The sequence below is a fragment of the Hemibagrus wyckioides genome, linkage group LG23 (genome assembly GCF_019097595.1).
Source record: "Hemibagrus wyckioides isolate EC202008001 linkage group LG23, SWU_Hwy_1.0, whole genome shotgun sequence".
In the NCBI taxonomy this organism is placed as follows: domain Eukaryota; kingdom Metazoa; phylum Chordata; class Actinopteri; order Siluriformes; family Bagridae; genus Hemibagrus; species Hemibagrus wyckioides.
The window spans coordinates 7,611,686-7,639,506 of NC_080732.1; the positions used below are offsets into that span (position 1 = coordinate 7,611,686).

Here is a 27,821-nt window from a genome sequence, read left to right on the forward strand (position 1 = left end):
CCTAGATGCTGGAATGAATTTTTTTTTTTTAGGTGTGTCAACAGCTCAGTCACTGTCTGTCTTCTTCCAAGTACGTTTTTTTAGACAGATGGTACTGAACTAGCATGAGGAGGCATTTCTGATAGAGACTATAAAGAACTTAAATTTAAAAAATCTAAATTGCTCTGGATAAGGGCATCTACCAAATGCCCTGCAGTTGTTATCTTTAGCATATAGCTAGATAAGCAATCTTGTGTCCTCATACTCATAGTGTTGTTTAGGAAGACTTACAGAATACAAGCTGAATACAAAAATTTACACAGTGTATCCAAAGTATATACAGGTTTCATGCTCATTTTTTCTAAGTGGCTATTAGTTGTTCATTTGGATTCTAAAATATCTTTTATTTCACAAAAATGCCTTTGGTATTCAGCACTTCACACACTGCTGATGAAGCATTTATAGCCTATTTTTTGAGATCCACTATTCCGCTGCAGGATATTAATGAAAAATCAGCTCTTTAATCAATCCTGTAAAAGAGTGAATCTTTCCAATTAAAGTTATGGAGAGACCTTTTCAAATGACTGGATTCAGCATTTGGCAAACTTGATGACTTCATCACCGTACCAGCCCACAGTGATCGTTGTGGGATGGCATATCATTTTTCACATAGAGAAGATACTGATATTGGTCAAGAGAGTCCAGTTTTTAAATGTGAGATAGAGTCAAAGGAACAGGCTAGTCCAGGAGTCTTATCTAATGACACTCATTACTTTCTGCATACATCTTTCTGCTTCATTTAAGCCATCTTGTGCAGGAGAATCTATCATTCTAGCAAGCGCCCTGCTGTAAGCTTGTAGCCTCTGATTTATTCAGATTACCCTTTCGAGTCCTTGCACTATGGCTCTGAAAGCACCTTGAACCTTTTTAATTAAGACCGTGTAATTTGGAACTTAATTTATCCTTAATGTAGGGCATCCATTAGCAGACTCATTCTGGTGCCTCTGCAGCTGTGAGTGGTGTCGGCCTGAACTGAAATGAACGCTCTGTTTTTGGCAGCGATGCAAAAAACACACATAAACACGGCTGTTAGAGGCGCAACACCAACAAAATCGGCCTTGAAAATATAGGCAATGATTTTGTTGTCATCAGCTCGAATGGAGAGAAGACCAGAGTGGTTATGTGAAAGAAATACCATAGAAATCCCTTAGAGCGCTAAATTTCTTGCTATATCTGGAAATGTACAGGAAAGACCAATTTTAACTTTCATAATATAATATAATATAATATAATATAATATAATATAATATAATATAATATAATATAATATAATATAATATAATATAATATAATATAAATAGTATGGAGCAGAGGGTAGAAACAGGTTATGATACAAATTCATGTGATGTTACTATCTTTAGATCTTCTGAAGAAAACTGAAGAAAACCATTACTTAAAAAAGTGCTGAATACTGTAACGTCATATGGGTAGTCATCTTGACAATGTCACAATATCATCAACACAGCATCAACCTACTATCATTCCATTCCCCTCACCACATTGTCAGTCCCTGCTGGTGAAAATCATCCTGACAACTCTGAGGTGGTGATGTCCTGTAGATATAGCTCTTTATGCCTTGACCGAAAAGCTCAGTTTTAGTCTCACCAGAACAGAGAACCTGGTTCCATGTTTCTTAAGTCTTCAATATGTCTTTTGCCAAACCTTTCTCCACTGTTCCATAATGCCCAGATTTGCAATGTGTCCAAACTATAGCTTTCCTGTGAAAACCTTCTTCTATCTGCATCTATGTGTGCATCTCTCCTGCAAGCTTGGCCTCTTAACTGCTTCTCTAACAATTGTACCTCATTTTCTGGGGACCAAGCTTTTGGTGGATGTTCTCGTGAGTCACAGTTGTCCCATATTCTTTACGTTTTCTAATAATGGATTTATTGGAGCTCAACATCATATAAAGTTTCGGTTTTATTTGTACCCTGACTGATTCACCTCTGCCATATATGTGTGGAGTTTGCATGTTCTCCCTTGTGCTTCAGGGGTTTCTTCCGGGTACTCCATTCCATGTTGTAGGCTGATGAACATCTCTAAATTGTCTGTAGTATGTATGATTGTGGCCTGTGATAAACTGGCATCCTGTCCAGAGTCTACCCTGCCTTGTGCCCCGAGTCTCCTGGAATAGGCTCCAGGTTCCCTATGACCCAGTAGGAAAAGCAGTGTGGAGGATAGATGGAAGGATAGATGGATAAAACACTCAAACACACTCTGGGCTCTTCCAGAAACATATTTTCATATTTATAATGACATGATGTGACACTTTAATTGAATTGGCCTACTTCATTCAACTAATTTTATGACTTCTGAAATCATTTCAGGGTTTTATAGTGATGGTGGTGAATGCTTATGCGTCCACATAAATAACTGTACAAATTATACTGTTTTTCTCTGAAACTTCAATATTATTGGCTACTTGGCTACTCAGTTCAATGTTTTTCTCTTTCAGGTTGCAACACTGTACAAAACTTAGAAACATTCAAAGGGAATAGATTTTGCAGGGTTCTGTAGCTGCTGCATTCTCTCTGAAAATGTAGCTAACAAACTGTATAAAAAATTATGTACAACTGTAGTTTTATCTTTATTATGTAAAAAAAAACAAAACAAACCCTAATCAGATCAGTCTGTTGCAGCAGGACAAATTCTGGATTCAGCAGAACTTTATTCATCTTCATAACTTTATTATACTACACTGGACATGATGGACATGGGTTCATCAACTTTGTAACCTTGAGTTGAGCTGCTGGTTCAGCCATGATTAATAACTCTCATTAGCCTTGTGACATGCTGAGCTGTGGAACCAAGTCATTATTTTGAAGTGTCCATGCTGGATCAGGGGTTTATAGCACACTCACGTCGACTCTTCCACATGCAATAACAGTTCTGTCAAGAGGACACCGAATTATGTTGGAGGGAAGGCCAGCAAAAAAAAAAAAAAATGAACATTTCAACTAGAGATGTAAAATGTGCGTGCTTTTTCAAAAGTCTTTTTACAAACGACTGGTTTAACATTCTTCATAGAAGCCTTGAAATGTTTTCATATGGACAATATTTTCACTCTTGACCTGCTGCTGCTGCTGTGCAAACAGTTTCAATGCATCTGCACTAAGGTAAGTGTATAAAGTGTAATACAGTTTCTATGATGCCACCTATACATTTTCACTGACTAAGATTGTGGTGCAGCCATAAGAAATATAGTATAACTTATTTTTGTCAAATATACACTGATAAGATTTTTTTTTTTATTAATGAACACAAAAATGGTCAAGAAATGAATCTTAAATGTGAAATGGTAGAAGGGGGCGGGGCTTCCAAGTGGATCACCTACACAACTGTCAATCATGCCATTTTCACAGGAGGAAAAACGTAGTGTATTTTTGTTTCTTTATGTGATAAACAACATCAATATGGAGCTCATTCACAAAATGTGTGAATTTCAGCAAGTCTGATGTTTACTAAACACAACAGTCTGACTTGTTTCATGACTTTATTCTCCGCAAAAAAGACTCGTCACGTACATTACCAGAAGTGGAAACGTGTACTTTGTAATGGATAAAAAGATCAGTGCAGCATTGAGAGGGATTTTAAAATAGACCAAGAAACCACAGCTGAATCTGAACTACGCATTTGTCTAAAACCAAATTTGGATTAAAAAAAACAACAAAAAAAACAGATGGGAACTGATGGTATTCCCACAATCTGTCCTGTTCAATATTTGTTCTACACATCTGGAATAAATGTGTCAATATCTGTTTTGTTACATCCACGTAGGCTATATTATATATCCTATAAATTCTGAATCAGAAGACGTCACTGTCAGTCGTTAAAATGCTTAAAAGGCACGGGCTGTTCTGTCTGGTCTACAATATAATTTGATATTTAAATAATAAAATATTACCATGGACCTTCAATGCATCAGTGTCCAGCATTTTCTGGAAAGCATTCTGTGGACCTGAGATTAAGGCAGAATTGTACGTGTCGATACACAACAGCAACATGGCAACATCCTAAAACACGACAATGTATAAGGCAGTTGCCGTGATAACAAAAGGCATGTATGTCTGGTTTGGGATAGTCCTTTGAAATGTTAATATACTTAATGTATATATGATTAATCTAGCCACCAACGAGATTCAAAATCAAACCCAGAAACTTTAGCTCCAAATATCCTGCAGGTATCGTTTCTCCTCTCGCAGTTTAGCAATAGTCTTCATAGACTCCAGTTTGTCCAGCTGAAGCTCCTGCCCTATGATCTCCATCAGAGTATCGTTCACGTCTTTTGCCATGTTCTTTGCATCTCTGCAAAATAAAAATTAAAACAAACATCAACATAGTAATGGCAAACGTGTTCTGATCCGTTTTATTTCTCTTTTATTTGAGATTTTATTCTAAGTTTCAATCTGTATATTTTACTGCGGTGTATTATTCTGTGTCTATTTACACGTCTAACAGCAGCATTATGGCTTCCCTGATTAATAAACAAACTGCAATCTGGTTTTAACTGTTAAATATTGGGTTGCAATGTCAGAATAGTATGTTCTTAGTTTCTAAAACTTTCATGAATTAGGACACTATCTCTATCCAAAACAAAAAGTTATCTGTCCTTATGGAACAGTCTTCATCTCCAATCATGCTGCACTCTTTATTTATATCTATTATTCCACGTTCTTATCGTCTTTTTATCCGTTACTATATTACTCATATTGTGCATGTTGAATAATGTATTCATATTGTTTTGCTTAATTCTGATTGGTCAACAACAGCAGCTCTGACAAGTAGTGCCAGCTGCAGGCATAATCTTACAAGCGACAAAATCCAAGAGTAATAATAAATAAATATATAATACTAAGTCTTAATATTAATGTTAATGTTAATCTTAATATTAGGTGATTAATGTTATGTTTTTAACAGTTTGTCAGTAACAGTGGTGGGGTTTTTTCTGTGTTAACATCAATAGAGAGAGAGAGAAAGTGTAACTGGTGAGTTGTATTAAATGATAACTTTAAATTTATGGCATTTAGCAGATGCCCTTATCCAACACGACTTACATTTATCTCATTTGTACAGCTGAGCAGCTGAGGGTTAAGGGCCTTGCTCAAGGGCTCAACAGTGACAGATTGGCAGTGCTTTTTTTCTTTACCCTTCAGATCAGTAGTCCAACATCTGAGCTACCACTACTCTAACGTAAAAAAAAAAAAAAACATAATGAAGGTAACACTCCACAACTATAAATGGATAAAAACTACGGAGTGTCCCTACAATTGTTTTGCAATAAGAGGAAATTTTTGGATTTGCTGTTTATAGACAAATGATAAATATTGTCTTCGTCTTATTGAGCCACTGTACACCATCCCATGATAATTATTTTCCTATAACAGCATACACCCCACCTAATGTTTTATTCCTGACATAACACAGACCTAGACTGGACAACAAGAAAAATAAAACACGCCTAGTATTAATCATGGAAACACAAATCGATAAGAATTCGCCCGGACTCACCCGCAGACGTAGAGAAAGCCGTTTTCTTTGAGCAGAATGCGAGTGACGTACTCGGCATGAAGGGCTAGGTTATGCTGGACATATTTGGGTTTGGGTTCCGAATCGTTTGTGTCCGGCTCAGCTCGAGAGAAACACACTTTCAGATGGTTCAGTGTTCCGTTCTCCACAAACCTCTCCAACTCCTCTCTACAGACAAAGTGTAGAAAGATGTATCTGTATGACAAAAGATCTTGACCAATCATGCATCAGGAGCTTTTTCCAGCAAAAAAACAACAGGAGTACGGTTATACTGAAACATGCTTTTATACAATTCTTCTCTTAACATCTCTAATAACTGACGTTTATTGATACAATATAGAAAACATTTTGTTAATTTTTGCAAAGGAAATTTTTCCCAAAGTAAAGTTGTTGGACAAAGATGTATGTTACCATGCCAACGAACAGACTGACTGACAGCCTGAAGTGTAGTGATCAATGCCATTTAATCATAGTAAGTGAATCAATGTGACTGTTTGTAGAATTGGAATTTTATTTAAGACAAATAGTGAAATGTACAAATTCTATTTTAGTGAATATCAACACTCTTGAAGAGCTGCTTATCCAATCAAATTAGTGGACCAGAATAAACTACCGAATAAAAAATTGAGGAAAATCTTGAAAGTATTGGATGAAATATTACCAAGTTTGGGGTATAAAACTCAAGACTTCGTCACGTTGTGAGGAAGTACATTAAACTTCTTATATACTTTGAAAGGTTGTATGAAAGTTCAGGGTCTGGTGTGATTCTCTCTCAAACTTCAATTTTCAATTCAATTCACTACAAGTGTTTGTGTTTGAGTATCCTTCAGATGATGCATTACTTCAGACCCACCTGTGAGCACACACACACTCTCTCACTGAGTGGATTGAAAAAAAGAAGGTCAGGCTCCAGGTTTCATCTTTTTACAGTCAGTTGCTCTGCTTTTCTCTCAGCTGGTTGCTGTGCACCAGAACTCTGTGATCCGTCTTTACCTTTTGTTTTTCGCTGAAAATACTGACGCATATGAGCCACAAAAAAATACGTTTTCCACAGAAAACTCTCCTCTGCAATGTTAGTGCCTGCATACATAACTCCAAGTTACATAAAATTTGGAGTAACATGGCTGATAACTGTAAAAGCATCACATGCCTTAATAAAGTTTGTGGGGAAATTCCAGCAAATAACACAGTGGCAATTCTGAATACCTCTCAAGAAAAAAAATATTGGGTGTTTCTGCCTGTGACATACTTTGACGCCTCATCTTTAAAATGGTTTTTTTTTAGGTCTGAATCTAAGATGAACACTGCAACCAAACCACGATATGACTCACAATATTTATTTATTTGTTTGTTTTTATTATTCTGGTGCTATTACGCATAGTAAAGAACCTCACCTCTTCTGTGTCCCACAATATTCCATTCACGGTACACGAGTTTGGGAAACTAATGAAGTCTTTGGCTAAAATGCACATGCAGGTTACGTTAATTGCTGAACAAATGTAGATCTGAATACGTACGAGTTGCATTCACAAGGCAACTGAGCTTACACCACCTTCTTACAGGTCCTCTGTGTTATTTATATATATATATATATATATATATATATATATATATATATATATATATATATATATATATATATATATATATATATATATATATATATATATATATACACACTATATTGCCAAAAGTATTCGCTCACCTGCCTTGACTCGCATATGAACTTAAGTGACATCCCATTCCTAATCCATAGGGTTCAATATGACGTCGGTCCACCCTTTGCAGCTATAACAGCTTCAACTCTTCTGGGAAGGCTGTCCACAAGGTTTAGGAGTGTGTTTATGGGAATTTTTGACCATTCTTCCAGAAGCGCATTTGTGAGGTCACACACTGATGTTGGACGAGAAGGCCTGGGTCTCAGTCTCCGCTCTAATTCATCCCAAAGGTGTTCTATCGGGTTGAGGTCAGGACTCTGTGCAGGCCAGTCAAGTTCATCCACACCAGACTCTGTCATCCATGTCTTTATGGACCTTGCTTTGGTCACTGGTGCACAGTCATGTTGGAAGAGGAAGGGGCCAGCTCCAAACTGTTCCCACAAAGTTGGGAGCAAGGAATTGTCCAAAATGTCTTGGTATGCTGAAGCATTCAGAGTTCCTTTCACTGGAACTAAGGGGCCAAGCCCAGCTCCTGAAAAACAACCCCACACCATAATCCACCCTCCACCAAACTTTACACTTGGCACAATGCAGTCAGACAAGTACCGTTCTCCTGGCAACCGCCAAACCCAGACTCGTCCATCAGATTGCCAGATGGAGAAGTGCGATTCGTCACTCCAGAGAACGTGTCTCCACTGCTCTAGAGTCCAGTGGCGGCGTGCTTTACACCACTGCATCCGACGCTTTGCATTGCACTTGGTGATGTATGGCTTGGATGCAGCTGCTCGGCCATGGAAACCCATTCCATGAAGCTCTCTGCGCACTGTTCTTGAGCTAATCTGAAGGCCACATGAAGTTTGGAGGTCTGTAGCGATTGACTCTGCAGAAAGTTGGCGACCTCTTCGCACTATGCGCCTCAGCATCCGCTGACCCCGGCAGTTTACGTGGCCTACCACTTCGTGGCTGAGTTGCTGTCGTTCCCAAACACTTCCACGTTCTTATAATACAGCTGACAGTTGACTGTGGAATATTTAGGAGCGAGGAAATTTCACGACTGGATTTGTTGCACAGGTGGCATCCTACCACAGTTCCACGCTGGAATTCACTGAGCTCCTGAGAGCGACCCATTCTTTCACAAATGTTTGTAAAAACAGTCTGCATGCCTAGGTGCTTGATTTTATACACCTGTGGCCATGGAAGTGATTGGAACACCTGATTCTGATTATTTGGATGGGTGAGCGAATACTTTTAGCAATATAGTGTGTATATATATATATATGTATATATATATATATATATATATATATAAATATATATATATATATATACATATATATATATATATATATATATACACATATATATATATTTTATAATATGCATTCACGAAAACAAGTTGAAATGTTTTCTATTTACTTTTTTTAATCTTGCCTGGGCTATCCTTCTGCAAAGGTCATGTTGGGAAAGGAGCCAGTGTAAGAGATGCATCAGTAATTGCAGTCAGTATACTAAAAGATCTCTGAAACCTGGCTAGTTGTGTGTAATTTACGCACACTTTGATCAGCTTGTTGTATAATGAAGCACCATAGCGAAACAGACATAAGCCTAATCAATTCAGTTTGTAATCAGGTTTTTTAAAAAATTCCAAGCTGCTCCTGCGTTATAGTTTTCTTTATCCATTTTTTTTTTCTACTTTTAGCAGAAACCGGATTTTAAAATGCTACTTGGTCAAAAAAATGTGTTCAGTTCAATTTCAGAGGAGTAGAAAATGTTAAACTTTCATCATTGGTTTTCCCAAACTGCACAAAACACAGTTCATGTCTACTGTATGTCTGAAGAAGTGTTTGTTCTTGTCTAATACTTTTATACTCTTGTCTAAATCTTTTTTTTTTTTTAGATATACTTTTGCACCAATCTGAACTTAATTGATCCGGCATTTGACAGACACCCTTATCTAGAGTCTTACAAGAACTTACTTTTTTTAATCTTATTTTTTATACAACTGAGCAATTGGGGTTAAGGGCCTTGCGAAAAAGGCCCAGCAGTGGTAGCTTGGTGGACATAGGATTCAAACTCACGACCTTCTGATTGTTAGTAATATACCTTAACCACTACACTACCACATACAACCATCCAAACATCTATTTATCCCTCTACCCATCCAACCTACCAACCTACCAGCCAATTTAAAAGCCAAGAAACTACCCTACCAACCAACAAACCATCCCATTAACTACCCTAACAATCACCTAACAATTGCCCAACTAACCAACAAAACTAACCAAAAAGCCTTTGGAAATTTGGAAGCAAATCATATGCAAAAATGCTGCCTATTTAGGCAACCTCTACCTGAATGGGCAGAAATAATCTAAAACCAATATTGGATTTTGTGACTGCCTATGTACAAGTCGATAATCAGCACATGTCTAATCAATACAAAACACCTTAAAGATGTCTGATACCAACTGTGATCAATATGGCAAAACTGCATATGTCTCAGTGGAAGCCTGTCATGTGAAAACGTGCACATACAACCTAGTGGGCAGGACCAAATTAGGACAAAATTAGGATTAACTTAGTTTTTACAAATTTTAAAAACAAAGAAGAAGAAGAGGCATCAAAACATAGGACTGTGTTCTCCACAACACAGGAGTTTTTAAGTAGGATTGTCTATAGGGCTTAACATCTAGAGTATGCATTAGTATGGTCAGATTTTCTCAGGTCCAGATCCTCAGCTGACCTAAAATGCTAAGTGTTTACAGAGAAAACCCACTTAAGCAATCAGCAAGCATGAAAATCTGCTCTTTTAATGTATTGTCTGCCTAAGAAACCCAAGGGAATGCACAGAAGGTCAGACTGACCCCTTTTATACCGTAGTGATTAGGAATTATTGTAGGTTGCTTTTTTCCTTCGGTGAGCTGCAGGGATAAGAATGTGGCTTTGCTTTTAATCTAAGATTAGAGTAGGCATGTGTAGATATTACATTTTCAAATCACACTAATTTAGAAAGCATCCACTAGTGGCCATTAGAGGCTGTCAGCTTTTCATTTTTAATAAATAGCACATTGAATAAAACACATTTACACATTACACCAGGTAGAAGTTTAGTAGTGTACAATGCCATTTATGAGCTGTCCTTGGGAACCATGAACAAAATGCATATGAATATATAATGTTTTGTTTGTTGAATATATGTCAAATAGTGCCAGATGAGCAGGAGATGTCTTTCTTAGACAACTTAGTTTTCTGTTATAACAACATCCTGGTCAGGGTTGTGACGGATCCAGAGCCTCAGGAATGCTAGGCATGACACTTAGATGAGACACCACTCCATCACAGGGCTCATGCACACACAGTCACAAGCAATTTTCAACAATCCACCTCCAGGCACCTTTTTGGAAGGTAGGAGGAAACTGGAGAACCTAAAGCAAACCCACGCAGACACTGAGGTTATTTTCACACTGGGCATGGTTGCTGTGGTCCAAATCCGATTGCTATTGTTTCCAGCACCTCCTGCAGTGTTTGCCTGATTTCAGACTCACTTGGAGAACAAAAAGCAACTCTATATTTTTTCAGTGCTATTAAGTTAAGTTGCATTTATTTGTCACATATACATTACTGCACAGTGAAATTCTTTCTTCACAGATCCCATCTTTGAAGGTTGGGGTCAGAGCACAGGGACAGCCATGATGCATGGGAGGTCAGGGGCCTTGCTCAGGAGCCCAACGGTGGCAGCATGGCAGTTCCCTGATCTTCTGATCAACAATCCAGAGCCTTACCCACATGAGCTACCACCACCCCCGCCTCACCACTTCTGTGATGTGGAAACTAATGATGTCGTCCTGGGCTAAAACACATGTCCAGGTTACTTTACTTCCTGAACAAGTGTGGAGTTGCGTTCACATTCACAAGAATCACCCCACAGTTCCAGTGCAGCTGAACTCACACCACCTCCTGTGGGTAATCTCGGGTTCTGTACCGCAGTGTGTTTCCTGTTCTGCGTAACTATCTGCTTTCACATTATTCATGCAACCCGTGCTCTGTTTCAAACTAAACATCCAGTAGGAAAGTCTCCTGAGAAAACATGGGAATCCATACAGATAGTAGCCCAAGCTTAGGAACCCCGGAGCTGCGAGACTGGATGTTTATCATTTTAAAAAAAAGGAAGACAATCAACTTAATACAGATGAAGTTGATTAATTCAATAGACTGTACCATGTGGGCAAACGTTCAGGGCTGTATTGTGTATGTGTGATGCATTGCTAATAGGGGTTAGACTTGATTAATGCACATTAACTCAGAGAGCAACTCTCCTTCTTCATCATGCTGAGCAGAGGGAGGGAAAGCGACAACATCGATCCATAACACACGTGCACTACACATGTGCCTATAACTGGTTCTTGAACATAGTGATGTACTTGGTGGATACTATTTTATTAGCACAGACGCTTTGAAGTAAGATAACTTTTACTTCAAAGTAGGCAGTATTTTTGGGCAGTGGGTTTACGCCTGAGTCATTTTCCATAGGCACCATAATTACTTATTTTGGACAAATTTGAAGCAGTATTGTGTAGTACTAGGGCATCTCCTAGTGGAACATAATGCATTTGGCATTTAACTGATTATATTTCACATAGTTCTTAAGTAAATTTCTTGAGATAACTTCAGGGGTAATGAGTCATTTCATTAATTTATTTATTTATGAGAAATTCTGTGCTCTTGAATATATTCCATAACACAGTTAGAAACATCTCTTTGTAATGCATGGTCTTGTAGTTTAGGGGTCTGACAAGAAAGTGAGCTCAGTTTATTCATTCATTTTGGGTAACTGCTTTATCCTGGTCACGCTCATACTGAAGCTGAACCCCATCCTGGGAACAGTGGGTGTGAGACGGGAGAGTGATTACACCCTGGATAGGACGCCAGTCCATTGCACTACATTCACACACTCATGCACACATAGGGGCAATTTAGTGGCACCTACTGGCATGTTTTTGGGAGGTGGGAGGAAACATGGAAACATTAAGAAGTCAGGACTGAACCAGACTTCTGAGGAGGCAACGCTGCCTGCTGTGCCACCTTGCTGTGTGGCAAGTGCTAGTGAAATTCTAACTTTTTCTTTTTTTGGGTGTTTGCGCCATTAATAATACAATCCCATTCTCCATGGTGGAGAAAAATAAATTGCTTAATTTTAGTGTCAAAACCAAGCCAGACCGAATGAGCAGTATCATTTTAGTATTTTTTTTTTTAATACAGAATTCCATTGAATAAAAACCTCTGCACATTTACTCACTTTATCAATCTCTAGGATGGGTGGAACATCACACATTGCTTTACTGTGAACTCGGCGATCAGCTATGAAGATCTAGTGCTCTACAGTGAGTTATTCTTTTGGCTTGTATTCACAATAAGTCAAATCCAATCCAAAACACTGAGATTTAAAGGACATTTAAAGAAATTGTGGATTTCCTAAGAAGTCATACATGCCAGTGCATATCCTACTGATAAACTGATTTATAACATATCCCCAAACACAGAGACAATCCCTTTAGAGAATACTTACCATCCAAATACTAAAAAAAAAACCCTTCAAAACACTTTAAGATGGTAGTGCGACTAAACTTGTGTTCCCAGTAATCTTCAACAGATGAGACAAAACCGTCAAAGTCAAGCTTGCAGAAGTGAAATAAGACTTTGTCTAATAATATCTACACTACTGTAGCTGTTCAAGACATGCTACATAGAGATTTACTAACAGAGCCACTGAAACCCTAATTCTACCAGATTCAGTGGCTGAATAATAAATAAAAGCTTAATGGTCCTTAAAGGATCGGGGCTTGACCCCATCACTGCTTATACAAAAAGACATGCGATTAGCACCACATCATGATTGATGATTGGCTGAGGCAGTAGAGCTTTGTATTAGAAAAATGAATGATTTCTCAGTTCCAGTAGCGAGACACTTCAGCAGTGGTCACAAATACATTAGTTATTAGCGCTAGTTGTTCTAGCAGCAGTGAGATGAGGAAACTTAAGGAGAAAGAAATCGTCTACTCAGTTGTAATAGTTCCTGACACATCTGTTAGTTCTGTGCCAGATGTTAGGTTTTCTTCTTCAAATCAAATCTGGCGAAATTCCATTTCAAACTGCTGACTTTGCTGTATGGTGTAGATTGTTGTGCTCTCGAAAGATACACCCGCTGTGGGATTCTGGGTTTTGTAGATAAATTATAAAATTGAGATACATTTACATTTTTCAGGACACAAATCTCGAGATGCAAACTTCTGACTTCAACAACCGTGCAAAACACACACACACAGAGACGTTATGTACACACGTTAACACACAAAGGAAGTAATCTCTGTCTTTAGTGTGTGCGTGTCTGTGTACAGAGCATAAAATTCTCTTTCTTTCTATCCTTATTTTGTCTGTGTGTGTGTGTGTGTGCACGTGTGGTTATGTATCGAGCATAAAAGTCTCTGTCTTCCTGTCCTTATTGTGTCTGTGTGTGTGTGTGTGAAGTGCGAGTGATAAAAAGCACACACCTGAAGATGAAATCTCTGTCTTTATGTCTGCAGCCGAAGAAAAGCCAAGTCTCACCGAAAGCACTGTCCTGATTTCTCTCTCGCTCCTTTTCCCTGTAAAGCAACATCACATCAGCACTAATAACGTTTGCTTTAAAAAAAATAAATAAAAAAAAATGCATGAGTAAGCAAAACTCATTTTTGTACTTTGCGGATTAAAAGCAAAGACCTTATGGGGATTTCGACTTGGTGGAACTTTTATACTACCATCTGCAGCACACATGGACATTAACTTGCATTAACGTGATTAAAGCACAATGTAAGATTAATATAGTAATTTTAAAGTTATGTATGTGCGGATATATTTTTATAACGCATAATTTCAGACTTTCTTAGAAGTCTCGTCTGGTGTCTCGACCAGAACTACAGGACTGCTTTCTCGGACAAAACTGGAACGCTTAGAAAAATTTTTTTTACTGCCTTCTAAATAGGACTGACTTCATCTCGGCAGCAAGACAAAAAAGCTGTCCGAAAACATTACCTTCCTGCTCAGCCTCCCCCGATGAAACATTCTGAAGTGTTATTGAGCGTGTTAAACACTGTGATACCGAATTAAATTGGAATATAATAAGCGTCCCATACTGCCTTTCACTTAATGTCTTCTATGCTTACTCCACCTGGCATACGGCGTTTCATTTCACTCCTATCGCTCTACAGTTTAAGGGCATTTAACCGCTGAACAGAACTGGGAATGAAGTAAGACCAGAAGGCATCTTTAAGAATGATTCCTCCAGAAGGTCTGGCTCCCTTCCCAGAATGCCTGTGACTGAGGTGGCACAAAAGCAGCAGGCACTATCTGCTCACACACCTGCTCATGCCTGATGGCTTTGAGGAGATAAGAGTACCGGTATTGGGTCAAGACATCCAAACACAACACACGACACATCACCATGCATTGATTTTTTTTTTATTCTAGAAACTGATGTTCATGTGTGTGTCAAATTGGGTACTGTGCACAATATAATGTGTATTTGACCGACGAGTTCCTGGAGGTTTGTAGCAGAAATCGAGGTACTAGACAGAAATAATAGACCGCCATATGTGGTAGAGCATGCTATTAAGCCATGCAATTTGTCTCTGTGACGTAACTGCAGTTTTACTCTTATTCTCCTACACAGCAGTAGCTGAGATTAGAAAAGTTTGAAGTTAAAACACAATTAATTTCTTGATTGTATTAATAATCAGGCAGACTTCCCCCAACCTTCTATTATGTTCTTAATATTGCCTGGAACACTTTCCTATTTCTTAGTTAAGGGGAAATATACAAGAAAACTTTTTTTTTTCCTCCACTGGCTGACCTGAGACGAATTCTTTAGATGAGCTATAGACTGCTTCAGGAAGATAATGAAAGACAATCTTAAATCTGTCATCTTAGATGGCTTTGGAATGCAATGTAGCTTGAATTCTGACCTGAGCGGACCTGAGACTTATAGAATTCTCCTTAGATGAGCTATACTGCTTCAGGAGTTCAGCAAGATTACTATAAAGCAACTTTATATTAGTCATTTTAAAAAGCAGTGGAAGTAGTGGTAGCTTGAATTTCCTGTCACAGACAAATTTTGGGGTCCTCCAACCACCCCAAGGTCGGGCATGGGCAGTGGTTGGTCAACAGTTAACGCTTCTGGTTACTGATCAGAAGGTAAGGGGTTCAAGACCCAGCACTGCCACTGTTGGTCTGTTGAGCAAGGCCCATTGTGCTCCAGGGTGCTGTATCATAACCGACCCTGTTCTGACCCTAACTTCCTAACAAGCTGGAATATGTGAAGAAAAGAGTTTCACTGTTCTGTAAAATAAAGGCTTGTTCTTCTTCTAACCCCAGCAAAAAGCGCAGCAACAAATCACTGTGCATCCCTGTGGTGACCGCTCATGTAGTGTGAGCAGCTCAGCGATGCAATTTTCTGTCTGGGAGCTGTTGCAAATGCTCTGCTAAGCATGTTTGAAATTTGGGGTGATGAATCTTAGCAGTAGTGTGAGGATCTGTACGACAAGCAGCAACGAGCAACAGCCAATGAGAGTGTAAAAACAATAATATTGCTTCTGTAAAAAATTATTTGGCAAGTCATAACCAGACAGAAAAAACAGACAGCTGTTTCTTTGCACGATAACTCAGACAATTCTTGCTACCTGCATCTCCCCAATTAATCCTTTCTCCGTACATTTTATCCTATAGTTCTATTTAAGCTATGAAAGCATGCACTAGTTTCATGTAGGGTTACCAAAATACTTATTTCGACTGTTTCCAAGATAAGAACAGATTAATGTGATATGGCCTTTCGAGTTCACACAATCATAGCAAAACTCCATATTACGCTTTTTACCCACAATTCTTTTCAGTCTTTTATGAAACTCTTGTCTTCAGGACAGAATTATGAGACTTCAAACTTAACCCAAAATAACGATGACCTCCATTTGGCTTCGGAACAGCGACAAAATATGAATGTGTCCAGAAAGAAATTACAGATAGATGGTGTAATTGATTAGCAGTCAGTGTCTGTTGCATGCCTCATAGCAATACTAATGCAGGTTGAATTAAACACATTGTTATGATCCAAGCGTCAGCTGCATGCACAGAAGGCTCGGTCTAATTACAATTAGAAAAGTAATGAACCAAATCAGAGCAGGACTGACTGATGGGGGAAAAAAGAGGATTGCTCCTCAAGAAAAAGCAATCTGTGCTGCTTCATTTCATATGCAGTCTTTATTGACCCATTACATCCAGGTCTACATACTAGGGGATTGCTGAGCTGGGCTACACAAAAGTCAGAGTCCAACACTATTACTATTATTTCATCAATGAGCACAAAAAAATTCTTACCGTTCACTATTTACAACAAAACAGTGCCCTTTAGTTGATAATAATAATTGAATAACAAATATAACAGAGTACTGATTTATTCATTCATCTTCAGTAATCGCTTAAGCTGGTCAGGGTCTCAAAGGATCCAGAGTATCCTCTGGGAACACTGGGCCAAGGCGGGAATACAGCTCAGATAAGCCCACTTCAGACCATCAGGAACACATAGCAAGGCAAACTGACCAAGTGCAGAGTCAATCAACCTATTGGCATGTTTTGGGAGGAAACTGGACAACATAGAGAAAGCCCAGATGGACACGTGGAGCACATGTGAAACTCCAAATTGAGTTATTAGTGTTACATAAGATGTTGGATAATGTTAGCCTCCAGTGCAAAAAGATAGAACATGTTTTGGTTGTCTTGGTTTGGATTAACAATATATACTCTGAAAACACAAAAGAAATCCTTGCAGTTCTCGGTGAAGAACATACGCAATCCTGCAAACAACAGATATTTTTGTCCTTAACATGGCATCACTACTCAGGGACTTTTAATTGATTTCTCTGCAAAAAAAAATGGTACAGGTTTGTATCAAAATAAAATAAAAACTGAGCATGATGTCTTGCTGGAGAAGTTATGATATTAGCATTTGATCACAACACAGCTTTCAATAACCCAGCTTTAATGTGGACTCGCACTGTCCACTAGGATCCATACCAATATGGAAAAACCTGAATTCTGTTTTAACAACAAGTAATGCAGACTGGACCTGCCTTATCCGGAATACAAATCAGGTGTTCTGCAACACAGGAGATGGATACCGTGCACCTCTTAGAAAGAAAATCAGACAAACGACACCACTGGAGGTCATGACTGGGATGAGAGCCATCACACCCACGCATTACCTTTTTCTGAGCATCATGATATGTTATCATCCTCCCTCTTTACCTCTGTAGAGGGGTTATGTGCCCTGCATGCTAACACTCCTCTAGCGCCTAGGAGATTGGAGCGCTTGTGCAATTTGATATTCCAACCTTATTTTTATAGGTATAGGCTGATGAGCATAGCTATAACGGCTGGTCACGTGACTCGCCTGGCTTGAAAGCGTAATGCAGGCTTACCCTAATCACTTCCTGTTGTTTCCTACACTGAAAACATCAGCATTATGTAGCACGGAATGACTCGTTTTCTGTAATGGATATTATTTAATGCATGCTTGATTCAATATTCGGTCGCAAGCTCTATGGATGCGTCCTAAATCAAACACTGTTCACTGTATAGAGCATGGAAACAGCCATCACAGCTATGTCCCAAACTACAGACCATATATCTTATAAATGCCAAATAAACACCATCACAAGAGACTGACCATCATCCAGAGAACAGAAATAAATTTGGCTTACTCCATGATTTGTTAAACATTTAATCACATAAACACTATGGATATATTCCAAATCACTCCTGTTTCACTGTCAGGGGTGGGCACATTAATGAGCTAGCCCACCAGGCAAGTACAAGCTCCAGCATCCTGCCCAGTCCCATGCTTTGGTTGCCCAGAAATCTAATTAACAAGACTAAAAAGCAGTAGTGTATAAATTCATGGTGAGGGAACAACTGTGTAATCATAGTCCTTATCTTCTCCTGATAAAGTGTTTGATTAGCACATAGTGTTGGCAAAAATCAGCAAATTGTTGGCAAACACCTCAGATGTGATGTTTGCCCCTCACATAACAAGATTAAATGAATAAACTAATAACATGGACCTGAATTCTGCCTCACCCAGGCTAGCGATTTGGCCACCTCAAACTGTGTAGGCCATTGAAACCCCGTCGCCCTTATCAGTCTACTGTGGCTGTGTCTTCAATCAAATCCCTATTTAGTGTAACAGCCACATAAACAGCATTGCAAAGGTCTTCTCATCATCAGTGAACTGTGTATGTGTCCCAAACGAAACACCCTATTTAATATGTAGGACACATAAAGTCCATTGCAAGCGTTTTCTTGTCATCAGTGCACTATGGATGCGTCCCAAACTACACTCCAATCCAGACACATTAACTTTTGTAACCCTATTTATTTTGTAGATCACAAAAGAACTATTACAACTGTCTTCTCATCATCACTGCACTGTGAATGTGTCACAAACTACACACCCTATTTACTGTGTAGGACAGCTACAGCCCATTGCAAGTGTTTTCCTATCATCGATATACTGTGGACGTGTCACAAACGACACACACTATTTACTATGTAGGACACATACAGACCATTGTGTTTTCCTATCATCGATATACTGTGGACGTGTCACAAACGATACACACTATTTACTGTGTAGGACACATTCAGACCATTGTGTTTTCCTATCATCGATACACTGTGGACGTGTCACAAACGACACACACTATTTACTATGTAGGACACATACAGACCATTGTGTTTTCCTATCATCGATACACTGTGGACGTGTCACAAACAACACACACTATTTACTATGTAGGACACATACAGACCATTGTGTTTTCCTATCATTGATACACTGCGGATGTGTCACAAACTACACACCCTATTTACTGTGTAGGACAGCTACAGCCCATTGCAAGTGTTTTCCTATCATCGATATACTGTGGACGTGTCACAAACTACACACACTATTTACTATGTAGGACACATACAGACCATTCCAAGTGTTTTCCCATCATCAGACCACTATGGACGTGTCCCAAACTACACACCCTACTTATTTTATAGGTCACAAAAGCATCATTACAAGTGTCTTCCATCATCAGCACATTCTGGATGTGTCCCAAACTACACACCCTATTTGCTATCTAGGACACATACAGACCATTACAAGTGTTTTCCCATCATCAGTACACTATGGACGTGTCCCAAACTGTGACTTTTTTCTATACAAATCATATACACACCATCACAAACAGCTCTTCTCGTCAGGCTACTATGGACATTTCCTAAATCACAAACCCTATTTGCTATAAAGTCAATAAAGCACTAATGCAGGTGTCTTCCCATCATCAGACCAGTGTGGCTGCATCCTAAACTACACATTCTATTTACTATAAAGCTTACATGAATACCACCACAATCATCTTTGAAGAATCAGTCCGCTGTGGACGTGTCCCAAACAACACAAACTATTCACTAATCTGGCTACATTTTAAATCTTCATCACTCCACTGCAGGAGTGTCCCAATCCAGACACATTAAATGTTTAGGCAATGTGATATCTTTAGATGTCACAGCAGCACAGTGAATTATGGGTATTTTGTACCTGCTGCGTTGTATTACGGGGTTTCAAGAATAATTGGATATTTTAGTTCAGCTCTTTGCTTTTGTTTCTCTGTTTTAGCTCTGAATCATGACTCGTCTAACACGGCTCCTCGCTGATGCGCCACATAGATTTTGGTGTGTGGTGACCTTTTCAGTTTCTTTCTTTCTTCGCTCTCTCTCGTCCTAAGCTGCACAATGTGTCTCCGATTTCATGCTACCAGCCATCGATTCATGGTGGGGATGATCGAAGGGTCCCATGCTGTTTTACTGTGAAAGAGGGAGCTTTGGGTTTCCTTTTGCCCTGCTGACTGAATGGTATCTTTTATAGACAACAAGCATCAAAGGTGTCTGTGTTCAGGAGAGACCTGAAGCTAATAGCTTTTAAACAAGGCGGAATTCACAGTTTGGCGAGACAACTGAGTGGTGCATGAGGACAGATGGACAGCAGGTGCCTGGCTAAATCGTTGTTCCTGGTTCCTGTTCGCGGAGCATGTTTATAAATGAGAGCTCTAGCACAGCGAGGTGGAACTTGAAATGGTGCTCTGTTGGCTACAACTGTGACAACGGCTCAGCTTTGTATTGTGTTTTTTTTTTTTTTTAAGCTGTGAAAGCAATCTGAAAAATCGTGTATAGATTCCACACCGCTCAGCTATGTAGAGAGGAACAGTACTGGAGAGATGAACACTGTCCAAAAGATACCGCCTCAGTTGGTGTTGTGATGATAGTGGTGGAGAGCATGGTTTTGCTCTAAAATCTTCCAGAAATGTTCAAACTGTCTGTGGCTCAAGTGGTTAAGGCTCTGGGTCGTTGACCGGAAGATCAGGGGTTCAAGCGACACTGTTGGGCTCTTGAGCAGGGCTCTTAACCCTCTGTGCTTCAGGGGCGCTGTATCATGGCTGACCTTGCGCTCTGACCCCACCCTCCAAGGATGGGATATGCAAAGAAAGAATTTCACTGTGCTGTAATGTATATGTGACAATTTCATTTCAAGTCTGATAAACTAAGAAAACCAGAGCCATCATTTTAATCCTCATCAGATTATGCATTGATTTGTGGATGGGGGCAGGGCTATTCTGGGAGAAACCACACCCATTAAAATAACATCATAGGGTTATTGAAGGTGATTAATCAGAAATGATCTGTGACTCTTCCATCTTAGGAACACAAGTCAAACATCGTCTAACCTACATTTTAAGTTATGCATTTGTTCTAACTACAGTAGGGTCCGTAGAAAAAAGAAGTTTAAGAAATGTTTGTAGTTTGTTAACTTATTGACCATTGTTTCTAATAAAAACATCATCAGTCAGAATGCCTGGAAATTTATCTTCAGATACAGAAGAAATATTTCATGCTCTCCAAGAAGACAGGAACAACAATAGCAGCCTGTTTCCTTAGACAGCTGCACCCCAGTTACCTAAATTTAATAGAAAAAAAAGACGCCTTTATTATGGTCACATACACATTATAGCACAGGGAAATACTTTCTTTGCATATCCCAGCTTTGGAGGTTGGGGTCAGGTGCAGAAGGTCGGGCATGATGCAGAGCCCATGGAGCAGAGGGGGTTATATTATATATTATATATATTATATATTATATATTATATATATTATAAATATATTATTAGAAAAGAACATATAAAACACAAAAACAAATTCTGGCTTGATTTTAATTTTTTTTTAAATATAGTAATTATTATGATGCTGTGAAACTTTTCAGTATTTTATTATATAGTATTTTCTTCATGAAAGCAGAATTACTTTAGAAAATTTATTTAGACCTGTAGAACTGTGTATAGTGTCAGTCAGTTTTCAAGTACTTGGGGTTTACGTCTTAAAGTTTATTCACTATTATTACCTTAAACCAACAAAATGATTCACATTAGCAATTAATTACAGAAATGCTAAATCTTTGTGGAACTGATCGCTAACAGGACACTAATCAAATGCCTAATTAAAGGTGCACTTGGAGAGTCAGGACATTAATCCTACAGATAAGTGACTTTAAGACTGCGCTAGTATTAACTGTTAAACCAATATATGGTGTGCAGAAAGTATTAATTAGAGTGATAATGATTGTGGACTTTGCCTGATTAGAGCTAGACTGTAAAATAAAATGATTAACAGTTTTCACATTAATTAACAGATTAACATTAATAATAAGTGTTTCTTGACTTCACTATTCCCTGGGTACATTTTCAGATTTTAGAGTATTTAAATGTATGAGGTAGTATTCTTCCTCCAGTCATGTAATGGATTATTTGTTTGAAGTTTATCTGTGTTTTAGTAGCTGCTAGGGGTCACCCAGTCTTATTACGTCTTATTAAACATCATGCAAAAAAATTGTATTGCGAAACGAATTTTCCCTTAAGAAATAATGTAAATGCAGATAATCCGTTCAAGCCATCCAAAAATACTACCAATACGAAGCGTATGTAAACTGTATGGCTGCTTACACAGAACTGACCCAAGCCAACCATTCCATGTCAAGGGTCCTCACAGGAAGTAGTGCCACCAATCTTGGGCTAAAAAAAACATGTGATTTTTAGAAGTGATAGCTTTTGAACGCATGTCAAAGGCTTTTGCTGACTGAAAAAAATTATGTAAAATTCATAAACTCATTTCGGTTGGCTTCCGCTTCCGCAAACAAGTTTTGAACGGCTCCCAGACGCGCAACTTAGCTAGCATTCAGTTTGGATTGGACACAGCCAGCAAGGCCCTCTCTGCTGGCATAAATAGCAGTGATCTGAATCACTGACTTGCACATTACTATATTTAATATATTTTTCCATGAATGTGTATTAAATTATTCCCAATAGTCTATATTCTATATTTCATAGCTTTTCTCTTGGTTGTGCTGCTTCCAATAGTGTATATTTATGATAAGAGTATTTATCCAAGCATATTTCAGCCAGTGGCTGACATCATGCATTTCCAGGGTGAAAGAAATCTGCCTTAAGGCCTTCAGAATCAATAGTGCATGTGCCCGTAGCTTAAAATAAGTGGCAATGAAATTGTTACATTAACCAATCAGATTTCGAGTTGGCGTCACTGGGGCCATCTAGCAGGCATACAATTACGTCAGCAATTTCCCGTCCTCTGATTGGAGTAGTCAGAGGCAGCAAAATGCCCGTATACCTTGTTTCTATATTCGCTGCGTCTCATTTTGGATGATGCGTCCTCTGGAGATTGTAGTTTGCTGCATACATCATCAAGAATGTCTTTTATGAGAAAAGTAACCGTAATAAAATTGACTATTCCTTGTGAGGTGTGAAATACTGTAGACTAATTTCTTTTTTACTTTGTTATTTAACGGTTGATTAGTATCTATTGCCGTGGCGTCATAATGATGGTATAGAGGTGGATTCATTCAGGAAGGACACCAGTGAAGGCCTAGGTGTGAAATGCAGGTGTGAGATTTCTTGCTTAATTTTAATTCTTAAGGCGAACATTCATGAGGGAGGGCATTCGTATGCCGATATTCCACTGTACATCAATTAATAGTCTCACACACAGGCACAATTTTTTGTTACACTGTTATATAATAAATATGCAAAAATAATGCATTTGCGTATGATGTAGCTGTTCTGCCTAAACCACTTACTCTGAGACAGAGAGCGTGCTGCATGGAAGCTCATATCCATCAACTTACAGTTCAATGGCCAGCGTTCCTTGAATTAAGAATGATATACTGTATTTACAGCAACAACAAAGGTTTAATAACCCAGTAAGTTAAACTACCCTCTGCAAATCCAGCTTCAGCAGCATTTGGAAATGCGTCTGGATAAGGGGTCTCGATGAGCTGGTATGCGCTGCTGATCTGAATCGAAAATAACTGTGTGGGAGTGGACAGTGAAGCACAATCAGCAGCAAGAAATACGCTCTTTCATACAGAACTGGTCAGGACAGAATTCACTATGCCTCAGTGCAAGGATTTTATTTCAAGTGTCTTTAGCGTTAAATGGCAGAAATAACAAAAGAAATAAGCTTTAAATGACAAATAAATAATGGCAGCAGGTGTGAGTAGGAGTTCTATCTTGCACACACATCTATACTTCAGAGTGAGGTCTCGCATTTCATTAAAGCAAAGGCTTTTAAAAAGTGTAGTTTTACATACTGGGCAGATGACTGGAAATATTTTCAGACTAACAGTGTACATTTGCTTTCCTTATCCTCTTTCCCTGTCATGGTCAAGTCGAGTTGACTAATGAATGCATCATTCAACAAGTAAACACAACCTTTAGTAGCTTATTTGCTGTACTATCTATTTAATCATACACAGGGTAACTGGGAACTTGAAGTGCGTGTCAGGAGACTCTAGGCACAAGGCAGGACACTCTGGACATGGTGCTAACTCTTAGCAGGGGAGAATCTGGCACACACTCACGCACATCCATTACAGACATCACTATGGATAATTTCAAGATGCTAGTCAGGCTACAATGTAAGTCTGAACTGGGAGAGGAAACCAGAGCGTCTAAGCACAGGGAGAACATGCAACCTTAATGCACACAGGTTGGACATAAAATCCGAGCCTCCAAACACTAAGCCAGCATAATACTGACAATTATAGATACTATATTATATTTAAAAATTTTAAGTTTGGAGGTGTGAGCCAGTTGAAAAATAATATTTATTTCAAATCTTTGTGTGGGTTCCTAATATAATAAAAATCATGTTTTTACATAAATTATGTAATTAGTAATATCAGTGTTTGTTTAGTTTTTCTGAACTGAAATTTTAAGGTCAAAGTTTTGCAGCACGTTCTGTTTCCAGTGCATTTATGGATAAAATTCAAGTTTCTCTCATTGACTATTTGTGACATAAAAATAGGGGGAAAAATGTATAAAAAATGTACGATTATAATAAATGAATACAGATCGGTGGTGTACACATCGATCGGGCATAACATTTTGAGCACTGACAGGTGAAGTGAATAACACTGATGATCTCCTCATCATGGCACCTGTTAGTGGGTGGGATATATTAGGCAGCAAGTAAACATTTTGTCCTCAATGGTGATGTGTTAGAAGCAGGAAAAATGGGCAAGCATGAGAATTTGGGCGAGTTTGACAAGGGCCAAATTATGATGGCTAGACGACTGGATCAGAGCATCTCAAAAACTGCAGCTCTTATGGGGTGTTCCCAGTCTGCAGTGGTCAGTATCTATCAAAAGTGCCCCAAGGAAGGAACAGTGGTGAACCGGTGACAGGGTCATGAGCGGCCAAGGCTTACTGATGCACGTGAGGACAGAAGACTGGTCCGTGTGATCCGATCCAACAGACAAGCTAATGTTGCTCAAATTACTGAAGAAGTTAATGCTGGTTCTGACAGAAAGGTGTCAGAATACACAGTGCATCGCTGTTTGTTGCATAGCTTTATGTTGTGTGTTCCAGATCCATCACCATTCCCCATTCTTCAGCTTTTATGTTGTTTTCCACAGAGGTGATATCAACAGTCAATCACACACACCTCACATTATCTCTCTCTCTCTCTCTCTCTCTCTCTCTCTCATACACACACACACACACAAAGTGCTTATTTTTAACCCACAAATGCAGTGACAGGTTTGTGACAGGCAGCACAGTGTGTGTGGTTAGAGATTTGCTCTGTTGATCTGCAGTACGTTACATTTGTTTCATCCAGATGACATGGGCAGCTCAGTTTATATAAAATCATAGAGTCACTTCTGAAGCATGACACATAAATCGTCCTTGCAGAGGATATGCAGCTGTCATGAGCACTTTTTCCTTTTCCAGTCTTCTAAGGTCGCTTTTACTTAGCATGCTTGCTGCAACGTGCACCAGACGGTTTTTTTTTAACATTAGCTGTGATTAAGTGAGACAAACAATCTATTAACAATCTGACAGATGATATAATCCTACTGTTATTGTGTAATTACAAATACAAAAAAAAACAAGTTTGCTAGCAAGCCAATGTTAGTCTAATAATTTTTATTAGGTAGTTTAAAAAAAAAAAAAAAAAACAATTCTCAGGGCTTTGCCATGACTAATAATTAGCTGTTTTTAAGGATCTTCATAAATAAGTTTAATAACAAGATTGAATATCGTCGCCACCCTTATGTCTAGTTTAGTCCTAATGAAAAGGACACCTTCGAAAGTTTCTTTTTAGCCAACTTCTAAAGTTTCAGCTTTAATTTATTTCTAAGTGAAGACATCCTGTCCTATATTCCTGTTCACCAGGTGAATGTTCCAGAAAACGTAGCAAATCATGCCAGACTGTCACTCCAACTGAAAAATGATGTGTTGGCATTATCTCATAAATTGTTATAAAGCATAATTATTGTCATGAAAATGTAATAAATTTCATCCCAGCACACATCTTCTGAATCCCTATATTCTTCCAGTGTACATTTTACATGTCTGACTAACATGATGAAATGTTCTATACTTACTCTGCTGATGCTCAGATTAATATGTGGCTTTGACTACTTCCACTAGTGAACGTTCAGAAATGATATTTTCGCTTGTGCTGTCACGGGAGTGACACGGACGCTCATGAATATTAATTTATTCATTTATCTTCAGTAACTGCTCTATCCTGGTCACGCTTGCAGGTGATCCTGAGCCTATCCTGGGGAATCTCTGAGCATAAGGCGACAATAGACCCTGGATGGCTGTATTCAGAGGGCACCACAAACACACACACACTCTCTCACACACACACACACACACATACAGAGTATCTAATCAGTGTCTCATAAGCAGGAAAACTGGCCAGGGACTATTAATGTTAGATGAGGAAAGGATAGTGCTTTCAAGGAGTCAGTTATATTCAGAGAATTTAAGAAACTGACAAGTTATTCCAGATTTATGTGTCAAGTGGCTTATCTGCTAGTAATTTCCTCATTTATTAGTAGCCGGGGTCATTCTAGTTAGCTCAGTTGTTACCGTTTGCTAGAACTCTCTCTCTCTTTAATCACAGCTGTGATTGGCTGCTGGCTATGCGTGCAGTTGGGGAAAGGGAAGCAGAATTCTCCAGTATCACAGTTTTTCGTGTGTCACTGTCCCAAGTGTTTCGTTTTGTTCGGTGTACGCTGTATTTTTATGTTTTTTCTGCAAGCCCTATTATGTCGCCCAAACGCTCTGCACCTTCTAAGGCTTCTGGCAAGGAACATACATACATACATGCATACATACAGTACTCACTATAAATGTGATATTTATACGAATTTACCCAAAATTCATCTCGCTATATGCTTGCAAATGTTTTCTGTGTGTGTTTAAAGAGTGTGGGAGGGTCATTTATGGCATAAACAATAAAAAAAAAAAAGCATTTGGGGGTGGCGTCCGTGTATCATGGATTTTCGTTTATCGCGGGTGGTTTTGGAACGTAATACCCATTACAGGAACAGAGATTAAATATTTGAGAAAGCTCTACCTTTGCTGAAGGAACCCTATAAAGGGTGCAACACCTGACCCTGGTCCTACCATCACCACGGGAACTGTGGGGTCAGAGGGCAAGTGGAAGGTGTTGTTGAGACGAGGACGAATGTGGACCTGAGAGAAGAGAATATATTAATGACTGTGAGTTTTGCTTTATTTTAGAAGACTGCACACTGTAACACAATGCAGCTGAATGATAATTGAATTTGACATTTCTTCACTATCTACATGGACTGGACAGTGTGATGATATAGTGCAGAGACCCAATGGTACACTGAGATGAAGAAATGTGAAAATGTTAAGTAAGGAATAAACTACAGGGTGACATGATGCAGCCACCATGAAACAGATTTACAGGTCCCAAAGTTTTATTCCACTTACACTATTGAACTTTGTCAACACTGAAAGTTTTTTATTCAATATAAAATGACACCACTTACTTTTTATCTGTTTATTGTTACATTTAATGTTGCAATTCCTTCACTGTGTCTTAACAAAATATAAAAATAATAAAACAAAAAAAAAATGC

At 38.7% G+C, this 27,821-nt stretch overlaps 1 protein-coding gene across 2 annotated transcripts in view; it reads right to left on the bottom strand.

Annotated features, from left to right (window-relative positions):
- Positions 1-3,515: 3,515 nt before the first annotated feature.
- Positions 3,516-27,821, bottom strand: part of mtrr (5-methyltetrahydrofolate-homocysteine methyltransferase reductase) — a 38,070-nt gene continuing 13,764 nt past the window's right edge. For both annotated transcript variants that reach the window (XM_058376394.1, XM_058376395.1), the window contains 4 exons: positions 27,288-27,406; positions 13,769-13,861; positions 5,548-5,733; positions 3,516-4,344 (listed from right to left, as the gene is read on the bottom strand). In XM_058376394.1, coding sequence (XP_058232377.1) covers positions 4,200-4,344; positions 5,548-5,733; positions 13,769-13,861; positions 27,288-27,406 — 543 coding nt within the window. In that variant the 3' untranslated portion in view covers positions 3,516-4,199. The remainder of the gene's footprint in view (positions 4,345-5,547; positions 5,734-13,768; positions 13,862-27,287; positions 27,407-27,821) is intronic.